Here is a 27,617-nt window from a genome sequence, read left to right on the forward strand (position 1 = left end):
TGGTATTCCAAGTAAAACACTGCCAGTGGGTTTCCATAAAAAGTCTGATTCTTGGATTATTTGTGGGGGTTTGAATGTAGCTATGAGTTGTACAACCCTAAGCTTTCTCTTGGAAGGACTCCACCAGCCTACATCCATCTTCCTTTCCTCTCTAAAGCACAGTGAGCTGTAGCAGTGCTGCTTTGCTCTGCAAGCTACCTGTAACCATTCCTTGTCAGTGAGCAGCTCCTGCTTTGGCTTGCACCCTCCAAGCAAGCTCCAGTGAAGAAAGGACTGAACAAAGGAAGAAGGAATTGGGAGCAACTGGAATAAAGGGAGTCATGAGCTTGGGAAGGCAGACTCAGGAGTCTTCTGAATGTTTTCTTTCAGAAATAAGCCAAAAAATGCTCCTGGCCAAAACTCAGCTTCCTGAAAATTTGACAAAATTACTTTCTTCTCCATAAAGTAGATTATCCTTTTGGAAAAATAACTTCAGGCTCTCTTACTAATCCGTGCAGAATAGATTGTCCAGTTTTCCTATGGCTACTGCCATAGGTCCTAGTCTGATTATGGGAATGAAATGTAAGCAAATTTAATGATGATGCAGGCAGATTTATGTGTCCCCAGACAGGTATTCAAATAACAAAAAGAATATAAATATTGGAGCTATGGAAAGAAAATGTCCATTATTAAAAATCAACCCACAAGCTTGTACCGTGAAAAAGCTTTCTTCTTCAACACAGCTGTCAGTCCCGCTGAGATTTTAAATTGGAGTTTGTCTAGTGTAACTCTCACTTTCTATTTAAAAAGCAAAGTCAGAAGCATTAAGCTTTTGTCTTGGGTTTTTAAAATACAGGAAAGCTAATATAATTGCTGTACTAATGTAGAGTTATGAGCTTTTAGACTCCTCAGTTTTTGGCAAAGAAAGGATAGGTCTTTTGATTCATGGAATAAGACATTTCCCTGTATGTATTTGCCATACACTTCATCAAAAAATCTTCATCCCTTCCTTTCCTCTGGACCATTTGGCATGGCCCTTTGGTTTGTAGCTGCCTATGCTTCACTTGAGAGCTGGTTGCGTTTCTGTCACCAGTCACTGTGCAGATTTTTTGTGTGAATTATTTGAGTGTGCTTGGTATCTGGAGATCTAAGGATTTGAAAAGTATGATTCAAATGTCAGACTGCAACTTGAAAGGCTTCCAAAGATGCAGAGCCAGGTCTGTGGTCTGAGTGAAGCAATGCCTATGCCAAACCCAACACAGAAAGTCTCTGGGTGACAAAAGGACATCCCACATCAGACCTGTGACGTGCATCATGGCTTCCAGCTTCACTGTAAAAAGAGTGGTTTAGAGGGTGACTCAAAGTCCCAACCCTGTGAGGAGAACAAGGGTTGGATATGTTACCTGTGCCAGTGATGTTTAGGAAAAGTTAAGGACTGATAGGATAAGCAAAACAGGACTTAGCATGAGTTATTAAGTAAGGTTTTTGTGTATTAAATTAACCAGCTGCAAAGTCTTCAGAGAAAAAAAACTTCAAAGAGAAATCTTTGGAAGGTTGTTTCTGTATCGGGAGGAAATGAAGAGGAATTTCGTTCAAGGATGTTTTTCTGAGTTGGGTTAATTTATTTTCATTCATTATTGAGATAGATGAACTCTGAATTGATGAGACAGTGTCATTATTAATGTTTTGTTCATCATCTTTAGAAAAATGATATGTATAATAGCCAAAAAAAAAAAAAGGAAATCTGCACATTTTATGTGGGTTTTTTGTGCCCCTCCTTGGAGTCTCTAGAGCCATAGATCAATTGCTAGTGTTTAGTGACCTCCTGCCCAAGAGTGTAGGGCCCGTGGGTGGGTTGTCTGCTATGGCTGGCACTTGTACAGTGCATAATCTAAAATGACACTGACCCTTTGGAGCCTTATGGGAATATTTTCAGCAGGATGAATTGTTTTTGAATGTTTCCTTACATTCCCAATATTACATGCCCAAAAATTTTTTTCATCATTTTGAGCGTATGTCTTACATTTCTTCTTTGCTCTTTGTTGCATGGTTTTGATTATTGTAGCCAACAGCAAAGGTCAAAAGACATTTTACTGTTTCTACTTCTATGTTTCTGTTAAGCTGAATTAAGTTGTTGGTACTGCAGAGTGACTTGTTAAAAAGCTTATGCTGCAAGACTTCAACCAGTATAAACTGAAGCTGAGCTATATCAGTTTAAAACGGGTGGTCCAGAGGGATAATGCAGTCCGAAGAATAGGGTACTGATCTGAAAACCGAGAAAAAGAGTTTGGTTCTCTGGAGCTTCAATGGGCAGCTTCATGAATTTAGGTAAGGTTTTTCATCCTGTTCTGCCTCAGGTTTCCTGGATGGGTGGTAGAGTGACACTGTATTTTAAAAGACTTTGTACATTCCATTTTTCAATCACACAGTCTTATTCCTTTCACATCTAACATTAATCAGTACAACTGCCTGTTTAATTTACATTATAGATAGGTTCTGAAATCATAATATCTAGCAAAGTTATGGTATCATTGAATGGGTTAATTATGTTTATTAGTGTCTGTGAGTATTCACTAGTTAGGTATCATTTTGCAGTCCAGAATTGAACCAGCACTAAATTTTGCCCACCAAGCAACCTTCCATTTCTTTCCTATATAGCAAAGAAAATCCAGAAGTTTTCTTACAGTATGAATGATTCCAATCAGAATTTTCAGGTTAACCTGAAATAATATTCCACTTGGTCTTTTAAATTTCAAATGGCCTTTGGAGAAGTTTGGCATGAGTGTCTTTTTAAGTTCTTTAAAATTCTAGATATGTGACTTATGCAGGAGCTTCGGGGGCTTTTTTGTATTAGAATTTCCTCACATGTTGTGAACTGGCAATACCTGAATATCTCTTCTATGGTTAGTGCTCATTTCCCACTTTTGCTTTGTGAGGAAAGTCCTTTCTCTCACCAGAGCCTGAAGAACATTGTTCCACTCCAGGGCTGCCATCTTCTGTGGGTTTTAGATGGTCCATGACCACAAGTTTTTTTTTCTACTGGTATGCTCATTCCTCCCAGTTGCGTCACCCCAGCACTTCCTGATGCTGCCTTGCAGCATGAAAGGGGAAGAAATGGATAAACATCTTCCTAGAGGACCATTTGGCTTTAAAAATATGAATAGAGCTAAAGAGATACTTTACAAATGTGAGCAAAGTGTCTTAATGGAGAAAGCATCAGTCCTATAGGGATGGTATGACACCTGCTAAAATAGAAAACAGGTCTGTGTAAACATGTAAAATATCTTGGGCAACTATTCATAACAGATAAACACTTTGTTTGAAAATTAAGTTGAAAGAAACATTGCTAACCTACTGTTTCTAGGCATGTTGCTATTCATTTACTTATCACACCAGTTCAGCATGAATCAGTGCTCTCCCTGTGTGTTACAAGGACTCTGGAATTTACACATAATCATTTCCAATCACCAATTTTACATAATTCAGATACTATGAATATTTTATATATTATTATCAGCCTAATTGTTGCAAGCAATATTTTTAAAGAATCCATTATATGTTAAAAAAAAAAAAGGGTTAAATTTGGCTCTCTGTTCTCGGGCATAAATCCAGATTAGCTTTCCTTTTAATAGAAATTTTACTCAAGGTTTTGTGAATGGAATTTGTCTTGGTGTCCGTTGAAGAGAAATGTAGCAAAATATACATTCCTCTCCCTAAATCCTTAAGAAGAATTACCAATATGCTACTGAATACTCTTAATACAAGAAAACAGGGAAATATTTTCAGTTTTGTGGCTGTGTTCTTGGTCTTATTCACATTTTATATGGGCATTGTTTTAAATTACTGGCACTACATTAAAGTATGTCAAGATGCATCATATAAACAGATACAATTTACCATGACCTTGAGGCAACATGATGTGTATGTTGCATTACATTAGCTATCAAAATATGTTCCTTATATAGTACAGTACCCACTGCAGATAGAGAAAGAATATGGGTTGTTAGACATACTGTATGGAGCTGGAAGACATATGCAGATAATCTCTCCAGATCTATAGTCACATAATGTGTATCTTTTTAAAGAGACTAGGAATAAACTGTAGGGCAAACAATGAATCCAAATGGCTTTGCTCCATATGCAGGGTGACATCCTTTGCTGAACAATGGAAGCCTCTGGTCAGGAAGCATGTAACTGTGAGGGTGACCAAGCATTGGAACAGGCTGTATGGAGAGGTTGTGGAGTCTTCATCCTTGGAGATACTGAAAAGCTGTCTGGACATGGTCCTAGTCAACTGGAGTAGGTGGCCCTTCTTGAGCTGTGGGGTTGGACCAGGTGATCTCCAGAGGTCTCTTCCAACCTCAACCATTTTTTGACTCTGTGATAGCCACAGATCCCAACAGCGAGCACTTGTTATAGCACTGCAGTAGTGCACAGGGGTTAGGAAATCCAGCTCTTCTCATACTCCATTCTTCTCTGCCCATCTGTGAGAGACGAGAAACCAGGCCTGCAAAAAACTAAGAAAAACAGCCTGAGAAAGCAAAAGTTGAGGCTGATTGAAGAAATGCCTCAAACGCTTGCAAGACAAAACTGTGAGTCACAGGGTGCATTCTGTGGAGGCCGAAGCTGATAAGGCTGCCCAAATAACACAAGATGCAGCTAGAGGAGGGAGCCCTGTGGAGACACGATGGCTTTGCTCTGGGGCACCTGTCAATTTTCAAGGGCCATCTGTCTGGTGAATGACCTTTGCTTCATTATCCACGAAATGCATATTAAAGTTAACACCCCTCAATATGCTAATGAAGGCTAACATGATCATGATAATTACATCATCCCATGAAGCACCTTACCCCTCCCTGTACATGGGATACATAGGTATGTGGGTCGACCTAGGGTACAGACCCAGGGAAAGTGGGTATAAATCATAAATCATGGGGGAGGAAGAAAGGGGGGGGGGGGGTGCGCTGGAGAGCGCAGTGAAGCAAAGAAGACGGATACAAGTGAACGTCCACCTCCTGGAACCTTCGCTGGCGGGATCAGCGCAGGAACCCAGACCAGTGATCTGTATTCCCCCATTAGCTCTATCTCCCTCTTTTCCTTTTTCTATTAAGAAATGCAAGGCATATTGTATTGCTTGCCACAACTTACTATATACTTAGCCAATTATTGTGTGTTCAATTAGTACATTGTGGGTAGTTAATAAATGCTTGGATTGGAGATATGTTGTCCGCTCCATTGGGGATTTGGGAATCTGAGTCACCTGTTTCCCTTGTCTGAGCGGGACGTGACACCATCCTGATGGCCTTGCCAGTGCACCTGGTGAGTTAATTGTGACCTTTTGACTCCCACTTCTCTGCTGTGCCACAGAGCAATGCTCCAAGCCCTGAAGAGGACATGTGTCACCTTTCTCTCGTGTTTTCCCAAATGTGCTACTCCACTCACAACCAGCTTGTTTCCCCAGGAGTGTGGGACCTGTGCAGGTCGAGCTGCCACCTCTCCCCCATGCCATGCTTGCTCTGAGCACAAGCCAGAGGGGCAGCTGCTCCCATGGATCAAGGGCCTGGCTCTCCTGGCTGTGCTGGGTTTGTTCAAATCGACCTTCAGCAACCTGCTTCAACCTTCTGTTCTTCACCCCTCCCCTTCCTATGCTTGGTACTGTTGTAATTTTGTAAGCTGCTTGGGCTAGGTACCGTTCTCCCTATCTGTGTCTGGTTTCTAGCCCAGACGCCAGCAGGGGTTGCCACATGCTGCTGCAATATAAATGACTAATGATGATGATAAAAGGTGTGGGAGTTGGTTGCCTGGAGCGTTATCCTACTTTGATAACTTTGTTTTAGAAACTAGATTTTTCCTCAAATTATCTGTTATTTTACCTTATTAGGTCTAATATTTTAAAAGTGGTAAGGGATGTTTGGCTGCCTCTGTTTTGGAATGCTGATACCAGGACTCTGAAAGAGGATATGAAATTTTCAGAGTTTGGATGATGTTGCTGTGATGGTGCCAGTAGCCTTCAGTGTGAGTTGCAGGTTATTGGCACCTTTAAGAGTCAGCTGCAACTGTGTCCTAAAAAAGGCATTCAATAGAGAAGTGCTCTATTTTTAAATTTGGGCTGATACAGGTAATAATTACACACAAAACAGTATGTGAAAAGAACATTATCAAGGTTGCACAGCTCAGCACTTGAAGCTAAGAAATGCTGCAGGTAAAATTGTCTCTACTCCATTAATTTGCCACCTTGCACAGGTGCATCAGTCACAGAGTATTTTTGCCCAGGATCAGAGTCTCGCTTGGTGTGCATAATAGATGACACAGTTTGTGAGTTCAATAGTTGATTTTATTTTTCACTGTTCAATGCATAGCTCAGACTCTGCTGTGAAGGCAAAATTATTTCCCACTGGAGCATTCCAGGGTGTTCCACCATGCAGGTCCTTGCCACATGCAAACACTGACTTATTTCCATTTACAGCACCTTAATAACAATTCTGGGTATCATTTATTACTCCCCAGTACTGCTGGTAACATAAGGGAAAAAAGAGTAAGATTAGAAGTATCCATAATTGTGGGTGCCCAACATAATTTTTTTAGAGAATCTGGCAGCACATATTGCAGCTGCCATTGACTTCCACTGCAGTGGCCAGTACTTTCAGATAATTTAAGCCTCCAGGCCTAAGGCTCCCAGAAATACCGAAGAGGGGAGCAGGTTTGAAAATCGTGGTGTGAATGAGTTGTCTCATTCCTCAGGGCAGTATCTCATGCCTGCAGACAAAAGACTGCTGCTCCTCTTCTCAGTCTTTCCTGCCACCCTTTAAATTCTGGGGGAAAAAAAAAAAAAAAAAGCATGCTACAAAAAAGAACTTTTTTCTCTCCTCTTTTATGGCAAATGCACTGTGCTCTGACTGAAGCTGGACTTTGGTGGACAGAATAGTGCTTAGCTAAAGCCTACCTGATTACACATGAACAGAAGGAGGTTGAGTTCATCCTGGATCACCTTTAGTTGTGGCATTTTTGCTGGTCTTTGCAAATTAATTACCAAAAAAAATATTTTTTTTAAAAAGCAAATGGAAAACCATTTGCTATTCAAATTTTCATCTTGACAACCATCAATGTCATTTTAACCTACTGAAGTGCTGCAAAAATGCTTTGAGCTAAGAGAGTAATTAAACAGGAAGAATTACAAGAGAGGTAATTTCTTTTACAAAACTGATCACTTAAACATATTTTCAGAGGCACAAGACTTCTTCAGCACTTCTATCAAACCATCTCAGCTATGATAAAATTGAGAACGCAGTCCTTGCTTCAAAAGCGAGGATACTTGAATATTTCACAGAAAAGGTTGCCAGGTTTTTATATGGATAAAACAGTAATTGGTTTCCAAACATCATTCCTATAAACAGCAAAACTGGGTGATATTTTTCCCAGAAGAACATTATCCCTGAGACAAATGGCTGGCATGTATAATTTCAGACCAAATAGTTATAATTTTAAAAGTTATAAAAAAACCTGAACACACCTTTCCTAAATCAGAAAGTGTCAGTTGGCTAAAATTATTTGCAGTGTCCCTTAATGTAGCTGTATATAATTTTTGGAATAAAGATACAGTTGTAAGTAAAAACTGAGATTTTAGACTTTCTATATTGCTAGAGCAGCTCTAGTGTTATATCCCTTAGGCTTCTGAATGCTCTTTTGGTGCATGCTTGTTTTGTAAGGAGAGGTCACATCTGAGGTAAAGGTATTTTGATCCATTACAGGCCAAATTATCTTCTGCCCTTGGCTGAATTTAGAGATATTATATAGCAGAAAAATAATACACATTTGTGTCACTTCTCTACCTCTTATTATTTCTCAAATTTCTTCTGAAGCAGCTCAGTTTCAATTTCAACACGCGTGGTGAGGCCAGATCTTCAAATTGCTTGTGACAGAGGTTACGTGCCTTCTGGCAGATAATGGAGACCCGTCTTTCTCAGAGACTTGGGTATTGTATTTTTTCCTTTTACAGGGCTTCGACATATTTTTGTTCCTAAAAGAGAACCCTGGAGATGCCCTTGAAATAGAAAATGAGGTGCTGAGATCTGAAATGATGGAAAGAGATAATTTTAACATCTCATTCTTTCACATAGCTATTTCAGCTACTTTTATGTGGACAAAACTGCAAATTTTAAGGATTTTAACAGTTGTGATTTTTTTAAAAATCTGAATATGCCAGCATCCAGGTATGCTCACTGTAGAGTTTTTTTTTTTGTTGTTGTTCTACTTTTTTAAGATCAGGATGGGCAAAGGACTAAGAGAAGTAAATCCAACTTCAAATCTTTATTCTATCATGATTTCTGGTGTGTGGGAGGGAGAGATGTTAGCTGCTTTTTTTTTTTTTTTCTGTGAATGAAAAGTGTCCCTTCTACCACCCTTGGTATGTATAGCCTGTAAAGTCTTTGGGAGTAAGGACAATATATCTTCAGCACACAGGCTCCTCATTAATACCAGAAGCTCAGAAGGGTTTTGTCCTTTGTTGCTTCAAAACCCCCTCATATAACTAGAAAAGGCAGAGAGTAAGCCAACAAAAATAACTAAAAGCATATAATGGCTTATGTATGAGGAAACAACTAGATAGACTGAGGTTTTTCAGTCCTGAAAAAGGATGACTACAGGGATATGGTAAGAGACTTACAGCATTCTAGGTGGTCTGCAGAATAAAAGCCAATTACTCACTGTTTCCCAAATTACATAATGAGGAATGAATTAACAGGTTCAAATAACAAGATACTTTTTCAGATGTCCCTTATTTATCTTTTGAGCTCATTGCTAGAGGACACTGTCTAGAATAAAATAACATGAGTTCAAGTAGCAGTTAGACAAATTTAGAGAAAACCAATCTATGAAGGGCCATTAAACGCAAAAAATGCTTCCCCTAGCAGAGGAAGTCCTTGAGTTGCAGATTTCTGGACTCTAGTTAGGTACAGCGGGGTAAACATTACTACAGTCATGATGTGCACCTTTGGCATCTGCTGAAGGCAAGGGGATACCTGGTCAGCTGGACTGTAATCTGGCTCCATTTGGCTACTTTCATGCCCCTTAATGCCACAGCGTGTTTGGCCTTTACTGGACATCTTATAAAGCAGTTCTGGGAAATCTCTACTGTGGCTAGGTCTTTCAGTCCCTTCCCCACTGATGGGAGAGGAGCAATGAGACACAAAAGACCTGTTGGGGGCTGATGTTTGGTTTCTCTTCCTCTCCATTGAGCTGCTGCTTCTGAGGCAGGAGCCTCTTGGGCTCTGCAGGATGGGGCTCAGCGGACTCTGTATGAAGAGGGAGCCTAAGAGATCTGTTTCCCATCATTGTGTCCACAATATGCAACTTCATCTTTCAGCAGTAACCATTTGTTGCAGCAGAGCAGTAAATTGTCTGAAAATGGAGCACACACACGTCAATATTTGTTTTAGAACCGGTGCATTTGCACACATTGCAGAGGGATTCATGTGAACAAAATAAACATAGACCCTGTCATTCTTCCTCTCCTCTTGCTGATAGAGAGTATCAGGAATTAACCTCAGGAAGATTGGGAGGAATGAAATACTTTTTTGACTCAAAAGGTCTGAAAAGAAATATTGAGTATTTAAGAGGAGGAAAATGACAACTGTGTGCTGCAGTACTGAGAGTCAAGCGCTTCTGCTTCTGAGCATTAGCACCAAGCAACCAAGTACAGTGCTGTGTATCAGGAAAATGGATTGTGAACACAAAATAGGCCAGTCTAAACCAACCAGAATTATACTGAAATTTCACCACTGTTTAGGCCCAGCCAGAAAATTATTCATTTCTGGATTTGTGAAATTTGGATTTTTAATCATAAATGCTTCCAGCTGTGTTTTAAATAGACTGTTATTTTGATGAATAGCAATTCATTTTTCATAGTGCATTTCATATCAAAGGGGAGATGGCTATGGGTTAAAGGTTGACTTAGTCTCATTTCAGTCAGGTTTGTTTCTTTCACAAACTAGGACTTATGAAGCCTTATGAATCTTGGTATGGGAGACCTTGCTGTAGGTGGAGGAGCCAAAGGCTGTTAACGAGTCTGTGACTAGCAGTGTGGAGGCAGGCAGAGTCTACTAATAGCCTGGTATTTAAGGATCATTATTCTGCTACAGATCATAGCTTTGTTTTGAAGATAAGGATACTTGTATTCACAATATTTGGTGTCTTTATGATAGAGCTTAGGTATCCGAAACATTTCAGGGTTGTGCATGGTCCCAGAGACATAAATGAGGAGAAGGAAGGTAAAACTGTAAAACTGGCATCAAGTCCTTTGCCTCCTCTGAGTTCTGAGCTGCCTGGGGGACAAAAACAGCTGCCAGAACAAACTGGATCAGACCCATGGTGGGGAGCAGGATGAGCCCTATAATGCATTACTCATTTGAATTCTGACTTCTCAGAATAACCTCTTTGCTTCTCAGTGCTTCCATTTATTCTAGAGGTCTCACATTGCTGAGACCTTTGGAAATATCCTGGCTGTAGTGCTATAAATAGCGTGTATTTCCCACTGACTAAACCTGCCAGCATAGCAGCAGCCTGACGTTTTATTTTCCTGCTTGAGGACTACATAAGTGCTTGTGTCCTCTCTCCACTGAGACATCTCTTTGCCTTAGGCGCTGGTCTCTGCTCACTGCTGGGGAGTGCTATTGAACCTGGATCACATTCCTGCTCTTTCAGATATTTTTTTTCTAATGAAACACCTCTCCCTGAGCACCTTTCCTTGTCTCCCCTCTCCCTTCTCTTATGGCAGGTCTTTACTTTTCTCAGGTATTCTGATTTCTACTGCATATTAGTTTCTGCTCATTCTGATTCAATTAATCTGCTACTCATACATACTGCACACTGCCTGTGCAAGCTGCTGTGTCTGAATGAGCTTTTAGTGAAGCTTCTTACGGCCCCAGAGCTTCCCTTGGCCTTACTGCATTTCAGTTCCCTGAAATCTAGCTCTAAAAATAAATGCAAATGTGCATTCCTGCACCCACCAGTGCTTCTCTGAGCATATTGTGTTAGTGGAGTTTAGGAGAGGATTTATCCAGTCAAAACAGCATGAGGATTGGGAGTGGATACAGAGTCATCACAGAAGTGAGAATATGCTAATGTAATCCTTAGAAAAATGATTGCTGACAAACTCAACTGTGTGTGCTAAGTTTGCCTTCCTCCCACAGATCACTAGCAGCAGTGCAGTATCCACTTAACTGCCCGACTCAGCATCTTGCCTGGGATCTGTCCAGGATTTGAGTTGAGCACCCAACTTTCTCAAATCTGCCCTTGGAGGACAATGAGGTTAAAAGAACTTGTTAGGAGGAAAGGAACAAAACTCCTCTTGGCTGTGATGTTCAAGTGGGGTTAAGTCTTCGAGGAGCCTCTTCTCCCTGCTTGGTAGTTCGAGCACTTATTTGTGAGATAAGGGAAGGTGTCAGCTCCAGCAGCATCTGAACTCACACTCTGCTTTGTATGATTTCTGTGCCCTCTTCAGTTTGCTAATCAAAACAAATTTCCACTGTGTGTTTCTTATCCCCAGAGGGTGGAACTATCCTCAGAAAATTAAAGCTCTCTTATCTCTTAATGTGTCATCACAACTAATAGCCTAGGGACTGTAAACAAGTTTAAATATCAAAACCATTTGGCTGGTGATTGTCTGTGATTATGGATTAAGAATACAAAATTTGTGCTCACTGATATTCAAACTAGATGGAATACAGGGAGCCAGATCCTCAGCTGGTGTAAACGGACGTGGATCAGCTGAATTCAGGGGAGGGAGGTTACATCGTACCAGCTGAGCATCAGACTTGGGGAGCTTTCAGAAGTTTTTATTCTTGTTTTTCAAAGTGCTGTATAATACATGACAGCTCGAGGCTGATCAGGAGGAGCGCTGAGGGCCCCTGGCAGAGCCCGGAGCATCCTCCCGTCCTCTGACTTCCCAGGAGCTACTCTGCTTCTGCTGGCTGCGCCCTCTACTCGCAGACTCTTTGGGGAGCTCATAAATAATGAGTTAGAAGAGAAATGATTTAAGATTACAAAACTTTTTCAAGAGCAAGTCAAGGTTCCAGCATATTCAAAAGCTGACAGATATGTTGGGGCAGGTACTTCGTGAGGGATGCGCTTTGTATCTTCAATGTGACAAACATACTGCAGTAAATTCACAAATGTGCACTTGCTGCTGCCTTTTCCAAAGCCATGCCACTAAGCCATCACCTTTAGCTCAGTCACCGCTCACACCGACATTGAAGAGACAAGTAAGGATTATCTCCTCTTGCTAGGAATGCTTTGTCTAGTTCACTGGACTGTTTGCAGACAGTGATGTGCAACAGGTCCCATAGATTTGGGGAGACAGTGGTCGGTGTATTTTATAGCACTGTTGGATTTAGAATTTTTCATGTTAGCACCTCCCTCTTTTGGAAGTATTTGTGGGGCCTTATTTTTGTTATGGATCATTTTCTGACATAGGCTGGGCAGTTCTTCAAAGAATCCCACAGATGAGAAACTGAGGCAGAGAGAAACTAGGTGGATTTCCTGTACATATCTAAGGCAGCAGCAGTGCAAGGAGTGTTCTAACCACTGAATGTAATTTTCTCCCCTGTGCAATGCAGGATACATGGAATACGCATCTTTTCATTGATAGCTTTTTGGAATTCATATCTTTTCAAAAGGCTGATGTTAGGTTAATGATGAATCTTAGAAAATGAAGTAGAAAACACATTAATTTTCATGTAGCAGGAAAGCACTTTCCTAATGAAGAAGTAATTAAATAAGAAGGATCGTTATTAAAGAACTGGTAAATCTAGTGTTCTTTATCCTTCTTATCTCAGCACTTCTAGGACTACCCAGTTCTAGATAAGGAGTGTTTCTGACAAGCATGAAGTCCCACCAGAAAAATATAAAAGGAGCAATGTGTCATAAGAATCTTAAAAATATGAAACAGTGTCAAATAAATTAAATCAGTTTCCAGAAGAGAATAATAAAGGCTGAAAAAAGGTACCCAGAAAGCCAGAAGACTTGTCTGTTTTCTTAACTGGGTGTAATTATACTAAAACTGACAGCAAATATTTTCCCAGAAGCAAAAAACACCCACAGACCCCAGCCAGCCAAAATACCACTCGGAGCATGAGATCTGTGAAAGTTAAAGGCTTGAGTCTGCCATTAGGAGATTGCTTCTCTTCTCACAAGGTCAGTCCTTTAAATGTGGAGGAGTAATTTTGATTCTGGTCTCCTCCCAGTTCAAAGTCAACGCTTACCTTGATTTCCATAGTACTGTATTTGACAAAGTACTAATATAATTGTATTTTGTCCCAGTCTTGTTCTGTTTGAATGTTAAAAGCTTCTTGATACCAAGCCCTTCGTGCTCTCTCTCATACTTTAGGTGATGTATAAAATAACAAGTGGTGTGGACCAGGTGGTGCAGTCCCTCCAGGGAAACTAATGGTGTCAGTGTCCATACTACATGTGTTCTGGGGGTTTTACTTCAGACCAGCTTTTGTCTAGACCCCTGGTACCATGGACTGAAATTTATTTTATTGTTTTTACAGCACATGAAGAGCTCCTGGAGCAAATATTTGGGTATAGTTTCTTCCAAAAAGGATGCAGTTCATGCAGTCCCAGGCTACATCATAGGGTGAGCCAAATACAGCACATAGGCATGACTGGAGCAAAGAGATGACCAGAAAATCACACAGTGCATCAGCTGATGTATAAACTCTCAACTGCTGTTGCCTCTTTCATATTTATCATGACCCAGTCACCAGCTTCTCCATGCATATTTCACTGCATCACGCTGTGAGGACCTTCTCCTTCAGTTAAGAGCCCTTAGTGGGACAGAAATAATCTGGAAGTCTGAGTCACAGTGGCGGTGTTTGGGTTTGAAACCATTCAGTATCTCCTTGCTAATAATTAGGACTTGCAAAGAGATTGTACAACCTCAGATCAGAGATCATGCAGCCCAGGGACCCCCTCTCTCTCAGTAACCGGTAATGGGTGGCTGAAAAAGACTTTAATAACAAGGCAGGGATGTGGGTACTGCTCCAGAATACTTAGTTTCCAAAAAATTCACAACTGAAGGATTTCCTAAACCAGAGGCTTTGTCTTTATATCTAATAACCTTTGATACATTTTTTTCTTTGGTGAAATATTTCTTTTTGGTTTTATGTTAATTTTAGGCTTTAGCGTCCTGCAGAAAAAAATTGACACTAATTTCATGCTGCACAGCTTGGATTTATTAAGAAAAGGCTGGGGATGTTAATGAGAGGTTCAGATGCCCCCATGCTGCTCTGCCCACATTAGTCCTAGAAAGAGGATTGTCTAGCACATGTGGTGCAGAGTCACCATATCAAAGCTACAGTGTCAGTGAATGCTGTGCATGTGCCAATCCATCCCAGGTGGGACTCTGCACTGCTCTGTGTGGGTTTATCTTGATGTGAATGGGAAGTTCTGTCCAAACCATAGGATGCAAAGAGACCCATCTCTGACTTTTTTTCAGAGCCAGAAGGGCATGACCCACAAGATGCTTGTGTATGACCATATTTCTGTGGGATCCAATTGCTGAATCAAGAGTGCTCAGCTCTTGTGGAAACTAGCCAGCAAGGACTTCACCCTCCTCTCAAATCCTTGTGTTCCAGGCCTGGGATTTTATCAGTTTGTATTTGTGATCCCACTTGATTTTTCAAATAAACAGTGAAACGCAAACATTTGGCCAGAGGGAAAATCTCCCAGTTACTGAAGGGGAAAAGAACACAATATCCAAATGGCTTTGTGGGTGAAGCAATGGCTGCATGTCATAGCTTGGGATGTGGGTTTGTGGTCCGATGCCTCAGAGAGTGCATGTGCTTGGGTTGTGAGATTAATTTAAATGGCTTTAGTAGGAATTCTACTGTGATTTCCCAGAGCCAATTTGCTTGTTAAGATATCACTGACTGTGTGGTGGCAATTAATAAGATAGGGAGGGCACCTGCCTGATGCCAGTAAACCCTCTGGACACCAGCTGGGGGCAAATGTGACAAAGCTCCTCTGCTGCTGTAAGAGGTAGGTCCTGCAGGAGGAGTTGCAGGTGGTCATGGCTGGAGGAACTGTGAGGACCAGGGAATTTCTGAGGGCTGGAAGGGTGTCAGCAGGAGCCAGCATCCCTGGGAGGTACCTGGTGCCTCTGAAGCTTTGCTCTTCTGGCATAAGACACCTGAAGACCTGCTGGATGAGCATGCTCTGATGTCTAATGCAGTACCCTTCTGCCTAGTGCCCCCCTGCTCCTGCTGACTTCTATCTATCTGCTGTGGATACCCTGGGGTTACTGACTCCTTTGCTCTTGTTTTCCTCTGTGTCACTTGGTGACACGAAGGCAAAACACGTAAATGCTAATACAAGTGTAAGTATAAAGGCCAGTGGCATCCCTGCAGACCCCTACTGCTGCCTTACTCACTGCTAATCACTGGTACCTGCTGGGATTCAACCATGATGCCTGTTCTAGGAAGTTGCCCGCAGTCTCTCTTACTGCAGGATTTCTTCATCTCTCCCCCTCCTTTCCATCCGTTCAGTAGACTGCTGCTCCGCAGCTGTGCAGCCCAGGAGCTTGGTAGAGCTACAGGCCAGGGCTTCCCTCTGGTGATACCTGCTGGGGGGAACTTGTGCTCCCAGAAGTGGTGACCTATTCTCAGGAAGCCTTCACCACCCTGAATATCCATGCTGCATGGGATCTAGTGGGTTTGCTCTGCAAGTCAGCGGAGGGAGGAATGAAGGAAGTGCCTGTGCCCCCTTTCTCCTCCAGCCAAACTCCTCCTATGGGCAGCAGCTGTGGGGAGCAGCACATCCTACCGCTGCTTCCTGCAGCAAAAACATCATGGGATATGGTTTACAGCTTGGGAGACAGCAGCAGGGCATCGCCTGAACCCAGCTGCTGGCAGACCAGTTGGATTTGGGGAAGCAGTCAATCTTTTCCAGTTTTCTGGAGCGCTCTGGTTTACCCGTAAGATAAGAATTTGCAGTTAGATAAGCACAGATAAATAGAATTTATCGGTTTCTAATTTGAACAATCAGATGTTTACCCAAATCTCAGTGCCTGGCTGGAAGACCAAGGGAGCTTCTTTGTTTGTGGCTCCAACAGTGCCACATTTGGCAGCCTGGTCCCACATTTGAAGAATCTTCTGGTTTTGAGTAGTTCAGAGGCTGAGGCTGCTGCTTAGGAAATGGCTGTACTCTCCCTGCAGGCAGATCAATACATTTCAGCTCACTGCACTGCGAGTAACTTTTCATCATATATTAGGAATAAGGAAAAAAAAAAGTCAAGATGGATGTTATTTTGGTTTTGCTTTTATTTTGAATTATTTATTAGGAAGTCACTGCTGTCTTTCTTTTAATCAGGAGACAAAATGCCTTTGTCTTTTATAATTTTTCATATTAAAAAGAAAGGAGGTCTTCCCAGTTTTATTTCCCTCATCCACTTGCTGCTTTGTACTGAAGTGTAAATCCAGGGTCTCCACAATTTGACAGGATGGTCTCCCACAGTCCTAATGCAGGCATAGTCCCCACTGATGCTGGTGGAGTCACACCACCTTGGTACATTTCTGACCAGTTTTATAATGACATTGCAAATGAGTTATATGTGTTATGAACAATTGCTGGCACATAATCAGGGGTTGTTATGGATGGTTATAAGTAATCTACAGGCTAGCTGAACTATCATTTTAATTAAGCATTTACTAAATAGCTAGTAAAAATGTTAATCCTTTTTAAAGTGAATTCTTAATATATAACATGTTATGGGGCAAAAATTCTGCAGTTGGCTCCACTATTAATATGAGTTTGGAAACTCTAACTAACAATCCATTTTGATGTTTTTCTTCCTAAATCTAGGTTATCCTGAAGGGGAGGATAAAGAAACTGGCCACCAAGATGGTAATCACTAGTGGAAATGAAGAAGATAAAGGCAGTCAAGAAAAGGAAAGCAAAGAAGAAACCATCTTGGCAATGCTTGGAATTATTGGGACAATTTTGAACCTCATTGTGATCATTTTTGTGTATATTTACACAACTTTGTAAACTAGAAGGCATGCAAATAGACCAGATAAAACGGCCATTAAGAGTGACAACAAACATTGCTGGCTATTGGCAAGTTGTTTAATCAGAACTGACTCTGTATTATATTAACACATCATAAAAGTGCTGCCTTCAGGCAGCGAAGGCTGAAGCACAATTAATTGAACAAGACTTTTTCACCCAGTAACAAGCTTAACTCTTCTGTCCTGCCCTCTTCCTTTCAGTTTGGTTTTCTGTTTGGTGGAAAATGATTGCAATTATGTAAGTTGTAGCTTTGAAGAAATCCACCAGGGATATGCTGTTTTAACACAATTAAAATTAAAAAAAGAAACTGTACACTATATACAATTAAAAATGTATACTGTATACCCGCAAAGATTGAACTCAAAGTTAGCTTCATAGCACAGATCACATGTCTGTTAGGTCAATTTTTATTTTTTTTCCTCTTGGCTTTTGCTTTTACTTATATCGAATCTGACAAGCTTTTTATTTAGAATGAACATATGGTACAATCATGAAAAAACAATTCCATTGAGCAAGGTCTGCTTAAACCTGATAAAATGTTGGGAGAAATACATTACATGGTTATTTTTCTTTTCTCATTTGCTTAACATCTGTGTCTGTTCATACCAATGTTTATAAATATATATTTTTAATAAATGTGCTATATTTTTAGCATGAACCAAATATTTGGAGACACTTGTATTCATGCAGCTAAATTTTGTTTGATGAAGTGCCCTTTTTGACAATGGATGTTATTTTTCTCAGCAGTCTTGTTTGCAGCCCTCACTGTGGTCTGGAGCAAGCTCACATCATGCTCATATGCATGACTTGAAGTTGGAATGTCAGCTGAAAAGCATTGCTGCTTAATACGGGAAATAGCAAAACATTGTAAGGTGACCTTTGGAGACTGGCTGCAGAAAGAAGGCTCTATTTATAGTTTTTTTAAAAAAGGCAAATGAAAGGAATAGTGAGGCATCTCACAAAATATTACAAAATTCACATAATTGATGAGTTTCAAAATCTGGTCACACTCTCTAAGTACTTACATTGAGAGAAGCGAGCAGACGTTTATGCAATTGGAAAGAGAAATCTAGAGAGTCAGTACTGAGGGTTTTAAGCAAAATCCAGACAGTAAATACAGAGTGTATTTTAAATGTAAGGATCATTAACCCTTTTGCTTCTCTGACATGTGCTTTAACTGAGGTTGGTGCAGTGAAATTCTCTGACTTGTGTTTTTGACAGGAATGTACAGTGATGATGATCACCATTTCTCTTGAGTTCAGTACCTATAAATATATGAAGTATTAAAAATGTGAGACCTCGATTCTGCCTCAAGCTGCCTAAATACATTGCCCATTAACTCTGACATATCCTCTTTAAAAATAGGTCAGTTAATTGTTTACTGACTTGTACTTTGGACTGTGTCCTGAGATGCACAAGGGGGATTGCTATTGAAGTCAGATGGAGGTGTAAAAACTTTCATCCTAGAGTCTCATTGATTTTAGTGATCAGTCCTTTCCCTCTGGAAGCAGTAATGAGCTTTTCACCAGTTTGCAGGGGCTAGGTCTGGTCTCAAAAATAAAAAATTTCATTGCAGGATATAAAAGCAAGCCTGGAAAACCCTGAGAGATGCCTCATAAACAGAGGTCTTTAGTCTCTTGTGGTATTGCACATTCAATAACAAAACCATTAGGAGAAGGGAAAAGGTCAGTAAATAAATTAAAATGAAATCCAATATGAAGACTGAAGGAAAAAAGAGCAAAAATATTCTCTTGTTAATGAAAACATGACAGGGTGAGAGAGGTGAGAAAATGAGCAGAGATTTGACAAGCAGAGAACGGCACAGAACGAGGGTGCCAAGCACACCGGCATGGTTGAGGAAACATTTGTGTTTGGATGGTGCTGGTAGAGCTGCAGGTCTCGGAGAGGGTGAGAAACATTAGTGGCACAGTTCAGTGGAGCCGAGTGAGGCTGATCTTGTTTTTGAATTTACAGTTATTTATTGATAGTTCTAAGGAATTAGCAAGCTCTGCTTTTTGATCTTCCTAATTGAACTAAAGAAGGCTAAAATATATTTGCCTCTAATCTTCATTTTTTCTTCTGGTTAAATTACTGCTGATCACAGCACGTGGCAATGGCATCGGTGCTCATGTGCTAGAGCACACCTGCACATACTCCAGGCACCTGGCTAACTCCAGCCTGCCCCTCGTGCTGGCAGGATCCTCTCTGCAGATGTTTCTCTTGAACCTCTCCTCCTCTAGCAAACACCAAAGCAATCTTCCTGAGGCTCATACCCATCTTCTAGAGGGGAAGCCTGGGAAAACACAGTGTCTGAGTCAAGAGATGAGCTCTGATGCCTGGTATTTCTTTGCCTCTCTCTGCATCGAATGATAATAATACCTGTCATTTTCTTGTGGGCATGAATTTCATCAAGCTGATTCTATTAATATACAAATTAAATTCCTGCATTGTAAAATAACAGTTAACCTCCACCTCCCTGATGTAAAGCAGCAACTCTTTCTGCTCATCACAGTTGTCCTCCTTCAGGCATGGGCCAGCATCTTCCATGAGACAGTCACTCCAAATAGCCCAAATGTGCTTAAGCTTCACTGGTGGATCAAAAAGCCTAAGGACTCTGGGTTTGCTCTGCCCTTTTCGACAGAAGACCCATTAGGGGAAGAGTTTCCAGCTGTGGTTGTGCTGTATTTTACCTGTTCTTAGTGTGGACAGTGTCCAGGTGCCCGCTGCCCTGCGCCATCGGCAGCCGTGTGCTTTGACACAGGACTTTTATTGCACCCTGAAATAGGAAGAAAGGTTTATCCTATTCCATAAAAAGTTTAACACTTAATATTTTAATTTTACAGGTTTCTGTTCACAGATAGTTCTAGAAATATCCGGGGGCAAGTACTACTTAAGTAGATTCATTAAGTATTCATTTAAATAAAAATGAAGAGTTTCCTTTGAGGGCAATTTCTTTACCTTTTATTTGGTATTCATGAACACTGATAAGGAAAAAGTATGTTTTCAAGAATGACTGTGGAAGGGGAAATGTTATATATGAAAATCTGAAAGTATGCCTACCCAGGCAGCTGCACACAGACCTGCTTTCGGCTGAATGCCAGCTGCAGCCAAATTACCCTCATGCTTTTTATGTGAGCAGTTTTCAGTATGCACCTATAAGATATATTCAACTAGGTAACATATATATCATGGATACCTTATAGTCAGTAACTGCAGTATAAATAGTTGAATAAAACTTCTCATTACAGGTGCTGAATGGTAAATCTGCTTTGGCAAGGAAAAAGCCGATAGTCTTATTTTTGGCTTGACTTGTAGGTAATGCAAATAGTTTCCAAAGTAAATTCTTAAAAATAAAATATTACTCCATTAGTGACAGGAACTTTCATGTTTGCATTTGAGTTGAAGGAAATTAATATCCAATATCTTAATAAGATATGAAAACATCACCTTTTGCTTCTGTCAATTAAGAATACCATTGTATTTTTAAATCATCCTATGTAGTTTGAAGGTTTGTGTTATGGGAATGAAAAATATTTTCCTGAGGTGACAGAAAGGAGACATTCTTCCCATTAGTGGCTGGTGTGTTGTCTGGTAGGTACAGACCACTTTCAAGAAAGAAGATAAAACTATGTGAATCACATTATACACATGGCAAAGTAAGCAGAAAGTAGAAAGACAGGGTACTGCTCCCATCTGTGGTTCCTATAACTGCTACTGAAAATTCATCATCTCAGAACCATTCATACAGGAATGTATCTTCTTGCGTGCCAGCTGACAGGGCAGTCTTTTCAACTATGTACCTCTTGGTCCTTCTGGTTGCACCTCTGCAGCAGTGTGTGGCTCATCACACCTTAGGACAGTCTTTACATGCACCCAGCCTGGGAGCCTCTGGAAGCTGATGTTTTGATTTATTGTGGTGTAAAGGTCTGCTATGGGGCAGAGTTTTATTATTTTAAGGATAGTCAGTAATCATCTTCACGTTATTGTCCCATAATCTAGGGGATACTTTGCTGGTTGAATTCCCAGACCCATCCCTCCCCTGGCTCACAGGTAAAATTTTGATTCAATAGACATCCAAATACAGAAAAAGCTTCAGTTATGTCATGATAAAACTTTAGGAAGAAGCATTGCCTAAGTCCAGAAGTCTTATATTTCCATTTAATCTATATCCTGCAGCTCATCCCAAATGCCCCAAAGTCTCATCTGCGTCAGGAGGTCTCATTGTTTCTGAGTGAGAATTGACGTTTCAGAGTGCATTGTGGCATAAGCAGAGAACTTGGCCCAGAGAGAGGAACGGGGATAAAAAGTAACTGAATTAAAACTCCAGGGAGGCAGCACTGCAGAATTTACTAATTAAATAGTTTGAGGTTTGGCTGGAGTACTTCGTTTCTGGCTAGCCAGTATTTTGGAGAAAAATTATTATTGTTCCTTGGAAAGTTTCTGGAAGAACTACATCCAGTTAAAAGAAAGAACCTTATTGAAAACATTTCAGCAGCAATTTCCAGCAGCAATCTTCCAAAGAAAACACCGACCAGACCTCCGAGTGTCTCGGGCTTGTTTCCCAAGAGTACTTGTTGGCAGCCCAGGAACAGATTGCACATATATGTAGACACCTCTTGTTTACTGAGAGGCTTTGTCTTCTTTGGAGCAGATTGCACATATTCACAGAGATTTACAAGGAATAGTACATTATGCAGTCAACAACAACAAAAAAATGCTGTTCACCTTTATTTCCAGCAGACACCCTGCAGACACTGCCCTGCTTCCATGCCTGGCTGTGCATTTTGGAGCCTCTTCTCAAAGGGTCTTACAGTGTAGCTTTCCTTCCCCACCACTGATCCAAGAGAAACAAAACCTGTTCAGCATGGAAACCTCTACACCAGTCTGAAATCCCACATGCATCCACATGCAGTTATCTACATATGAACCATCTGGTATCCAATAAGACTCTCCTTGTCTTAAGTATTAGGTTTTCTCATTTGCATTTCACCTGGGGACTCAGATGTTGAAAGGCCATTTGTAGGATTGAAAGCACCCAACTGTTTCCAATGATACAACTCTTCATAATGTAGCTGTTACCTAGAAAGGTGCCTGTTCATCCTGAAATATGTCTGTGCAGTGCCATGCATGTGGCACACAGTCCTCCATGTGTAGTCTCTCACTGACAGTATCTGTGACTGCAAAGGGTGTGGGTTTGGGCTGTAACAGGCCCCTTGAGCAGGGTTTTGTCCCAAAGCCTGGACCCCAAGTCAAGCTCTGTGGAGTGAAAGGACATCCCGTCTTGTTCATAGAAGGTACTTAGCTATGTTCTCAGCACCAGGATCCCTTCTTCTGCAACCAGTACAAATTCAATTTAAGATGATCCACGCACCACTCCTGACACTCTTCTTGGCAGCTGCAGACCCTCCCTGCCATCTGGGTGAAGAAAATGGCTTTGGGCTTCCCTAATCTCCAAGAACAGGGAGCAAAGTCCCTTCTGCAAGGCAGAGATAGCAGCAGGAGCATCCATTTCTTGCTGACAACTAGGTCACTTACCTGGAGTGCTGATGGGGACCCTTTTCCCTCCCATCATCCTATGTAGCCTGGGAAATGCAAGTTTATTACCTGGTCTCTGGGTTCTCCACATGCTCAGTTACCAGTTAGACTAAGGCAGACTTGTTTTATGATGCTGAGACTTTGTTAACACTCAAATGTCTCCCGGAGGCAGGTCTTCAGGATAGATTAAAGGCCCTGATATCTTGGTCTGGTCTTGAAATCATGAAGGTCTCACCATAACAAGTCTCAGTCATCATTGATCTCTGGCAGCAAGGTGTTAGTGGACTAGCATTAGCAAGGGACATGAGATGGGAGCCACGGTGAGCCAAAGCTGGTGCGGAGAGGGCTGGCTGCTTTCCACAGTACTTGCTTACCTTCTTGAGGGGCAACAGTATTATGGTGGGTTGATAATGGTGGTGGGTAAATGTAATAAAATGTTTGTGTAGCAGGGACATGAATTCTTACCTTTAGTTCCTGCAAACTTAATGGGAAATGCTTTATAAATAATTCTGGCTTTGTCAATTGAAGATATGGATTAAAATTTACTGTACATGTTTTCAAATTTCAATGTGCTGCTTTTTTTGCCTTACCAATCAATTTAATCTTAGTTTTGCAGATACCATTATTATTTCTGTAATAACAGTGGCTAATGCAAAAATGTTGGTATTGGATGCGTAAGGAAAGAACGCAGATGACATTGTCAATGTTTTGTTAATTTGTTATTGCGGGCAGGAAAAGATAGTAGTTTTCTTTGCATCCAGTGCACATCATTAGCAGTGATCTGATACCATTATTTCTGGAGCCTAAAGGAATTCTGTGGGACAAAGATTCATTATTAAGAGCTGTGTATTTTCCAACAAATGTCAGCAAATAAAGAAGCTTATGAAACCTTTGCATTAGCTAAAAGAAAACAATGTCAGACATACATTTTTATCAGATTCAAACTCAAAAGTAAGACCATACAACTATCATTCTTACACCCTTGCTGACATTGCATAATACACACCAGGCCATAATTTAGATGCTCACTCTGCTAAGACTACGCATGTACATAACTCAGACTAAAGGGCTGAGTTCCTTTGCAGTTAATATGCATATGAATATGTATTTTCAGGTTTGGGACACTAGCTGACAGTTAACTGACAATTCAGCTATAGCAACAATGCAACTAATCAGACAGGGAAAAATATGAAATTTCCTGTACAATGAGCTATTTCTCTTTACTTCATTGACCTTATTTTCAGCTGATCTGTTTGTATGATTGATGAGAATGGTGTTAAAGCCTGCCTAATATAACCAATGAAAGAATCAAGACATTGGACGAATATCCAATCTAAGTCTTCCATCAGAAACTAAGCATTTCCCTAAACTGCTTGGAAAAAATCTGTGTTGAATATTTTACTTTTTTCTTTTATGATTCACCATCAGTCAACACACAAACTCATTAGTGGCTTTATCATATTTCTATTTGATTGTCTAATAATATTTATTTAAAGTTTCACTGAGCTGTGCAAACACTTGCAAATGGATTTTGCATATTTTGTTGCTTTATAAGTTTTATAAGCCGCTTTCTAGTACATACTGATCTCTTGTTTTAAAGATCAAGAAGGGAAATACAACCACATCCTCAGAGCAACATTCAATTATGGAAACCTCACTACAAGTTCAGGTAGAAAGTATATGGCCATTTACTCAAAACGGGGGGTTTTATTTCTTGACCCTGTTCATATGGCCAGTCCCAAGTGACCCCGATACTGTGCTGAGTACAACAGTCCTACAAGATCAGGTTCTTTTGGTTTTAGAAAAAAAGAGTTCAGCTGTCAAACCCCTTGAAGCAGTGAATTGTGCCATCTTTGCAGTTTACAGAGCAAGACAAAAAAAAATTCTGATGACCACAGATGGTGCTCAGATCCTGGCTGACCTTCCCCTGTGGCAGCAGCCCTTGGTGCACCCTGATACACCAAGTTCCCAGTGTCCTTTGTAATTAATGAAAGGCCATTATAGTCAGGCCAGTATCTTTGCAAAATTTGAAATATCACCATTACTAATGTGCCTGATTCCGTTGGTGCAAAGACATAAAGTAACACCAGAGCTATTAGCAAGACAGTGGCCAAACACTAGCATGACTCAACACAGAACCTGGGTGCTAGAACACCCAGACCTGAGGCTTTCTTCTCACTGCTGTGACTTCCTATCATCAGAGATGCTGAGAAAATGCTTTTTCTACCCACTATTTGTTATTCTTTGAAATGGTTTTTGACCTAAGCAGGTCAGAGGTTGTCACAGAATAGCATTTAGAAAGAACTGTTTGCTGCAATTCGGTTTTATATGTTTTAAACCTCTTTTGGTTTGGCTGTTTTCCTTTTCTTAATAGAAAATTAATTTCAGACTGAAAAGTTGTTTCAGATTAAAATGAAAACTCAGTTCCAAAAAGTTATAATATTTTGCCCACCTTTTTCCCAAATGAATTTTCATTGTCATCAAAGAAATTATCTGGAGATAAAAAACCCCAACCTTTTTGTTGAATTGTTACCTTCTTACTGAAAACTACCTGGATTACAATGTTCAGACCAACTCGTTTAATCATCAGTAGTACTTGTGTATGTGGTAGAAGTAATCAAATAAAGATTCCTCATGTTTTTGGATTTCTTCAGTTATGTTTTCCCATTTCTCCACTTACTTTCACAAAGATAGATGATATCTTTCAGGGCCAGCAACAAACCCCAAACCTCCTGTGCTTCAAGCCTAGCTTAATGGTTTCCTCCCTGACGTGGCCACCACCTACCTCTGGAGTCCAAATCAGAGCCTGTGCCCAAGGAGCTGGAGCCCTCAACCCTGCCTCCCATCCGGCGCAGATCCACCCTGGAGATGCTGGACCATGGACAAGCAAAACTGCTCAGCAAGAGGGAGCACTGGCTGCAGGAGGCTAAGACCTGGCATATAAAACTTGCTATGTGCGTTACTAGAGTATTCAAGAGTATTCAGCAATGAATGCTTTATTTATTTTTTTTTACATTTTGTTTTTTTGTTTTTTCTGGTCACTCATAAATCTTTCATAAACTGAGACCACCCATCACCACGTAACTCTTGTTCATCATGCTGCTTCTCCCACAAGTTTGGGAGCACTGAAGTGAGAGGCTGTGAGATGTCTGCTTGTCATTGACAACACAATAGCAAATATTCAGAGGTATAAAATTCAGCCTGTGAGCACACAGCCGCCTATTCTGTGCTCCTGACTGTTGGCCACACTGTTCTCTGTGCTCTTAAGAGCAGTGAGGGGACCATGCACATTTTTCCCATCCTAATTGAGTTACATGCTCAGCTGGCTTTTCTGTGGTGAGAGCAACTATGGCAAAGGCCAGGGCATCAGGGAACCGTGGCTGGGGTGTCTCTGGGCTTTGAAGGGCTTCTCTTCAGCATCAACATCCTGCTGCAGTTGGTGGCCACCTCATGCTTTTACCCATTGGTACCAGAACTCCCCATTTCATGGTGTTCGTATGATTTCAGAGAGAAAACTTGTCACATTTTTGTTTGTCACTGTTTTTTACTAAATGCTGTACTGAAGAAGCAAAAATAAAGCAGTGCCTTATATAAAACAGAAAAGCAGACAGTGATTTCTTAAGGTGCCCCTGAATATCTCTTCTCAAAACACAACTTTTTAGACAAGTGGCTCTCAGGAGCTTTGAAGGGCCCTTGGCAGTATCTGGTGTCATTCTCATTCCCAGCAGTCATTAGTGTCTGATGCAAGTGGACTGAAAAGGTGTCTCCCTGAAAGGGACCATGCCATCTCCTCTGAGGATGTTGTGTGATGCTGCAGTCCTCCATTCTCCATATTTTCTTGTATGTGTATTTTCCTATATAGAGTAGGAATAGGAATAGGAATAGGAATAGGAATAGAATAGAATAGAATAGAATAGAATAGAATAGAATAGAATAGAATAGAATAGAATAGTTCAGCTGGAAGGGACCTAGAATGATCATCTAGTCCAACTGCCTGACCACTTCGGGGCTGTCTGAAAGTTAGAGCATGTTATTATGAGCATTGTCCAAACGCCTCTTAAACACAGACAGGCCTGGGGCATTGACCACCTCTCTAGCAAGTCTGTTCCAGTGTGTGACCACCCTCTCAGTAAAGAAATGCTTCCTAACACCAAGTGTGAATGTCCTCTGGTGCAGCTTTGAACCATTCCCAGGCAACCTATCACTGGATCCCAGGGAGAAGAGCTCAGCACCTCCCTCCCCTCAGGAAGCTGTAGAGAGCAATGAGTTCACCCCTCAGCCACCTTGTCTCCAAACTAGGCAAGCCCAAAGTCTTCAGCTGCTCCTCACAGGAGCTGTCTCACTCCTTGGTAGAGTTTCAAAAAGGGGCCAGGTTACTGCATCTTGTATTCCCCACACTCCTGCCACCTCCATGTGACAGTGTGGGTGGGAGGACCATGAGATGAAGGTCTGGGACTCTAGTTGTGACTTTCCTTCTCTAAAATTTGTTTCTGTTTGGTTTTGAGTTCTCATTGTAAGTCCAGCTCAGCTTTTAAGAGTCACTTCCATGAGTCTTACTTGATTTATGAGCATTTCCATGACATGGTATTGTAAGAATTACAATAGTAGCATGTTTCATCCACAGTGTCTGGAGTGCTCACAAATTCTTCATATAATTGCTGGAATAATCCTAACATCTCACACATAATGAAATACAAGAAAAATAATCAGAATAGAAGAGGTTAGTAATTTAAACTGATTCAAACATTGTTGCTTGTACTGAAAACAAAAAGTCCTAACAAAACCAATGGCGAAAGGGTTGGTTCGATGCCATAAAACCTGAAGAGGATCGAAGTCCCATGTTATTAAAATACCATAATATTTCTTACTTTGAAAAGAGAGGTTCCAGCTAATCATTTCAGTTTTGAGAGATCTCTGCAATTACCAAATAAGCTCAAAAATTTCTTATACCTTTTGTTGCTTTGCAGGAAATAGCAGAAGGTCCAAAACCAATGATCCTTGTTCTGTAATTCCACTGCCTGGAAACTAAACAAAGAAAT

At 40.9% G+C, this 27,617-nt stretch overlaps 1 protein-coding gene across 11 annotated transcripts in view; it reads left to right on the top strand.

The window, feature by feature from the left end:
- The window catches only part of TUNAR (transmembrane neural differentiation associated intracellular calcium regulator), a 175,814-nt gene extending 156,000 nt beyond the window's left edge, over positions 1-19,814 (top strand). For 10 of the 11 annotated variants that reach the window (XM_074909261.1, XM_074909258.1, XM_074909259.1 and 7 more), the window contains one exon: positions 16,837-19,814. In XM_074909261.1, the coding sequence (XP_074765362.1) occupies positions 16,837-17,022 (186 nt within the window). In that variant the 3' untranslated portion in view covers positions 17,023-19,814. Of the gene's footprint in view, positions 1-15,673; positions 15,701-16,836 lie in introns of those variants that run through there. The other variant, XM_074909269.1, reaches the window with a different exon arrangement.
- Positions 19,815-27,617: the final 7,803 nt, after the last annotated feature.

The sequence above is a fragment of the Athene noctua genome, chromosome 6 (assembly GCF_965140245.1).
Source record: "Athene noctua chromosome 6, bAthNoc1.hap1.1, whole genome shotgun sequence".
Classification (NCBI taxonomy): Eukaryota; Metazoa; Chordata; class Aves; order Strigiformes; family Strigidae; genus Athene; species Athene noctua.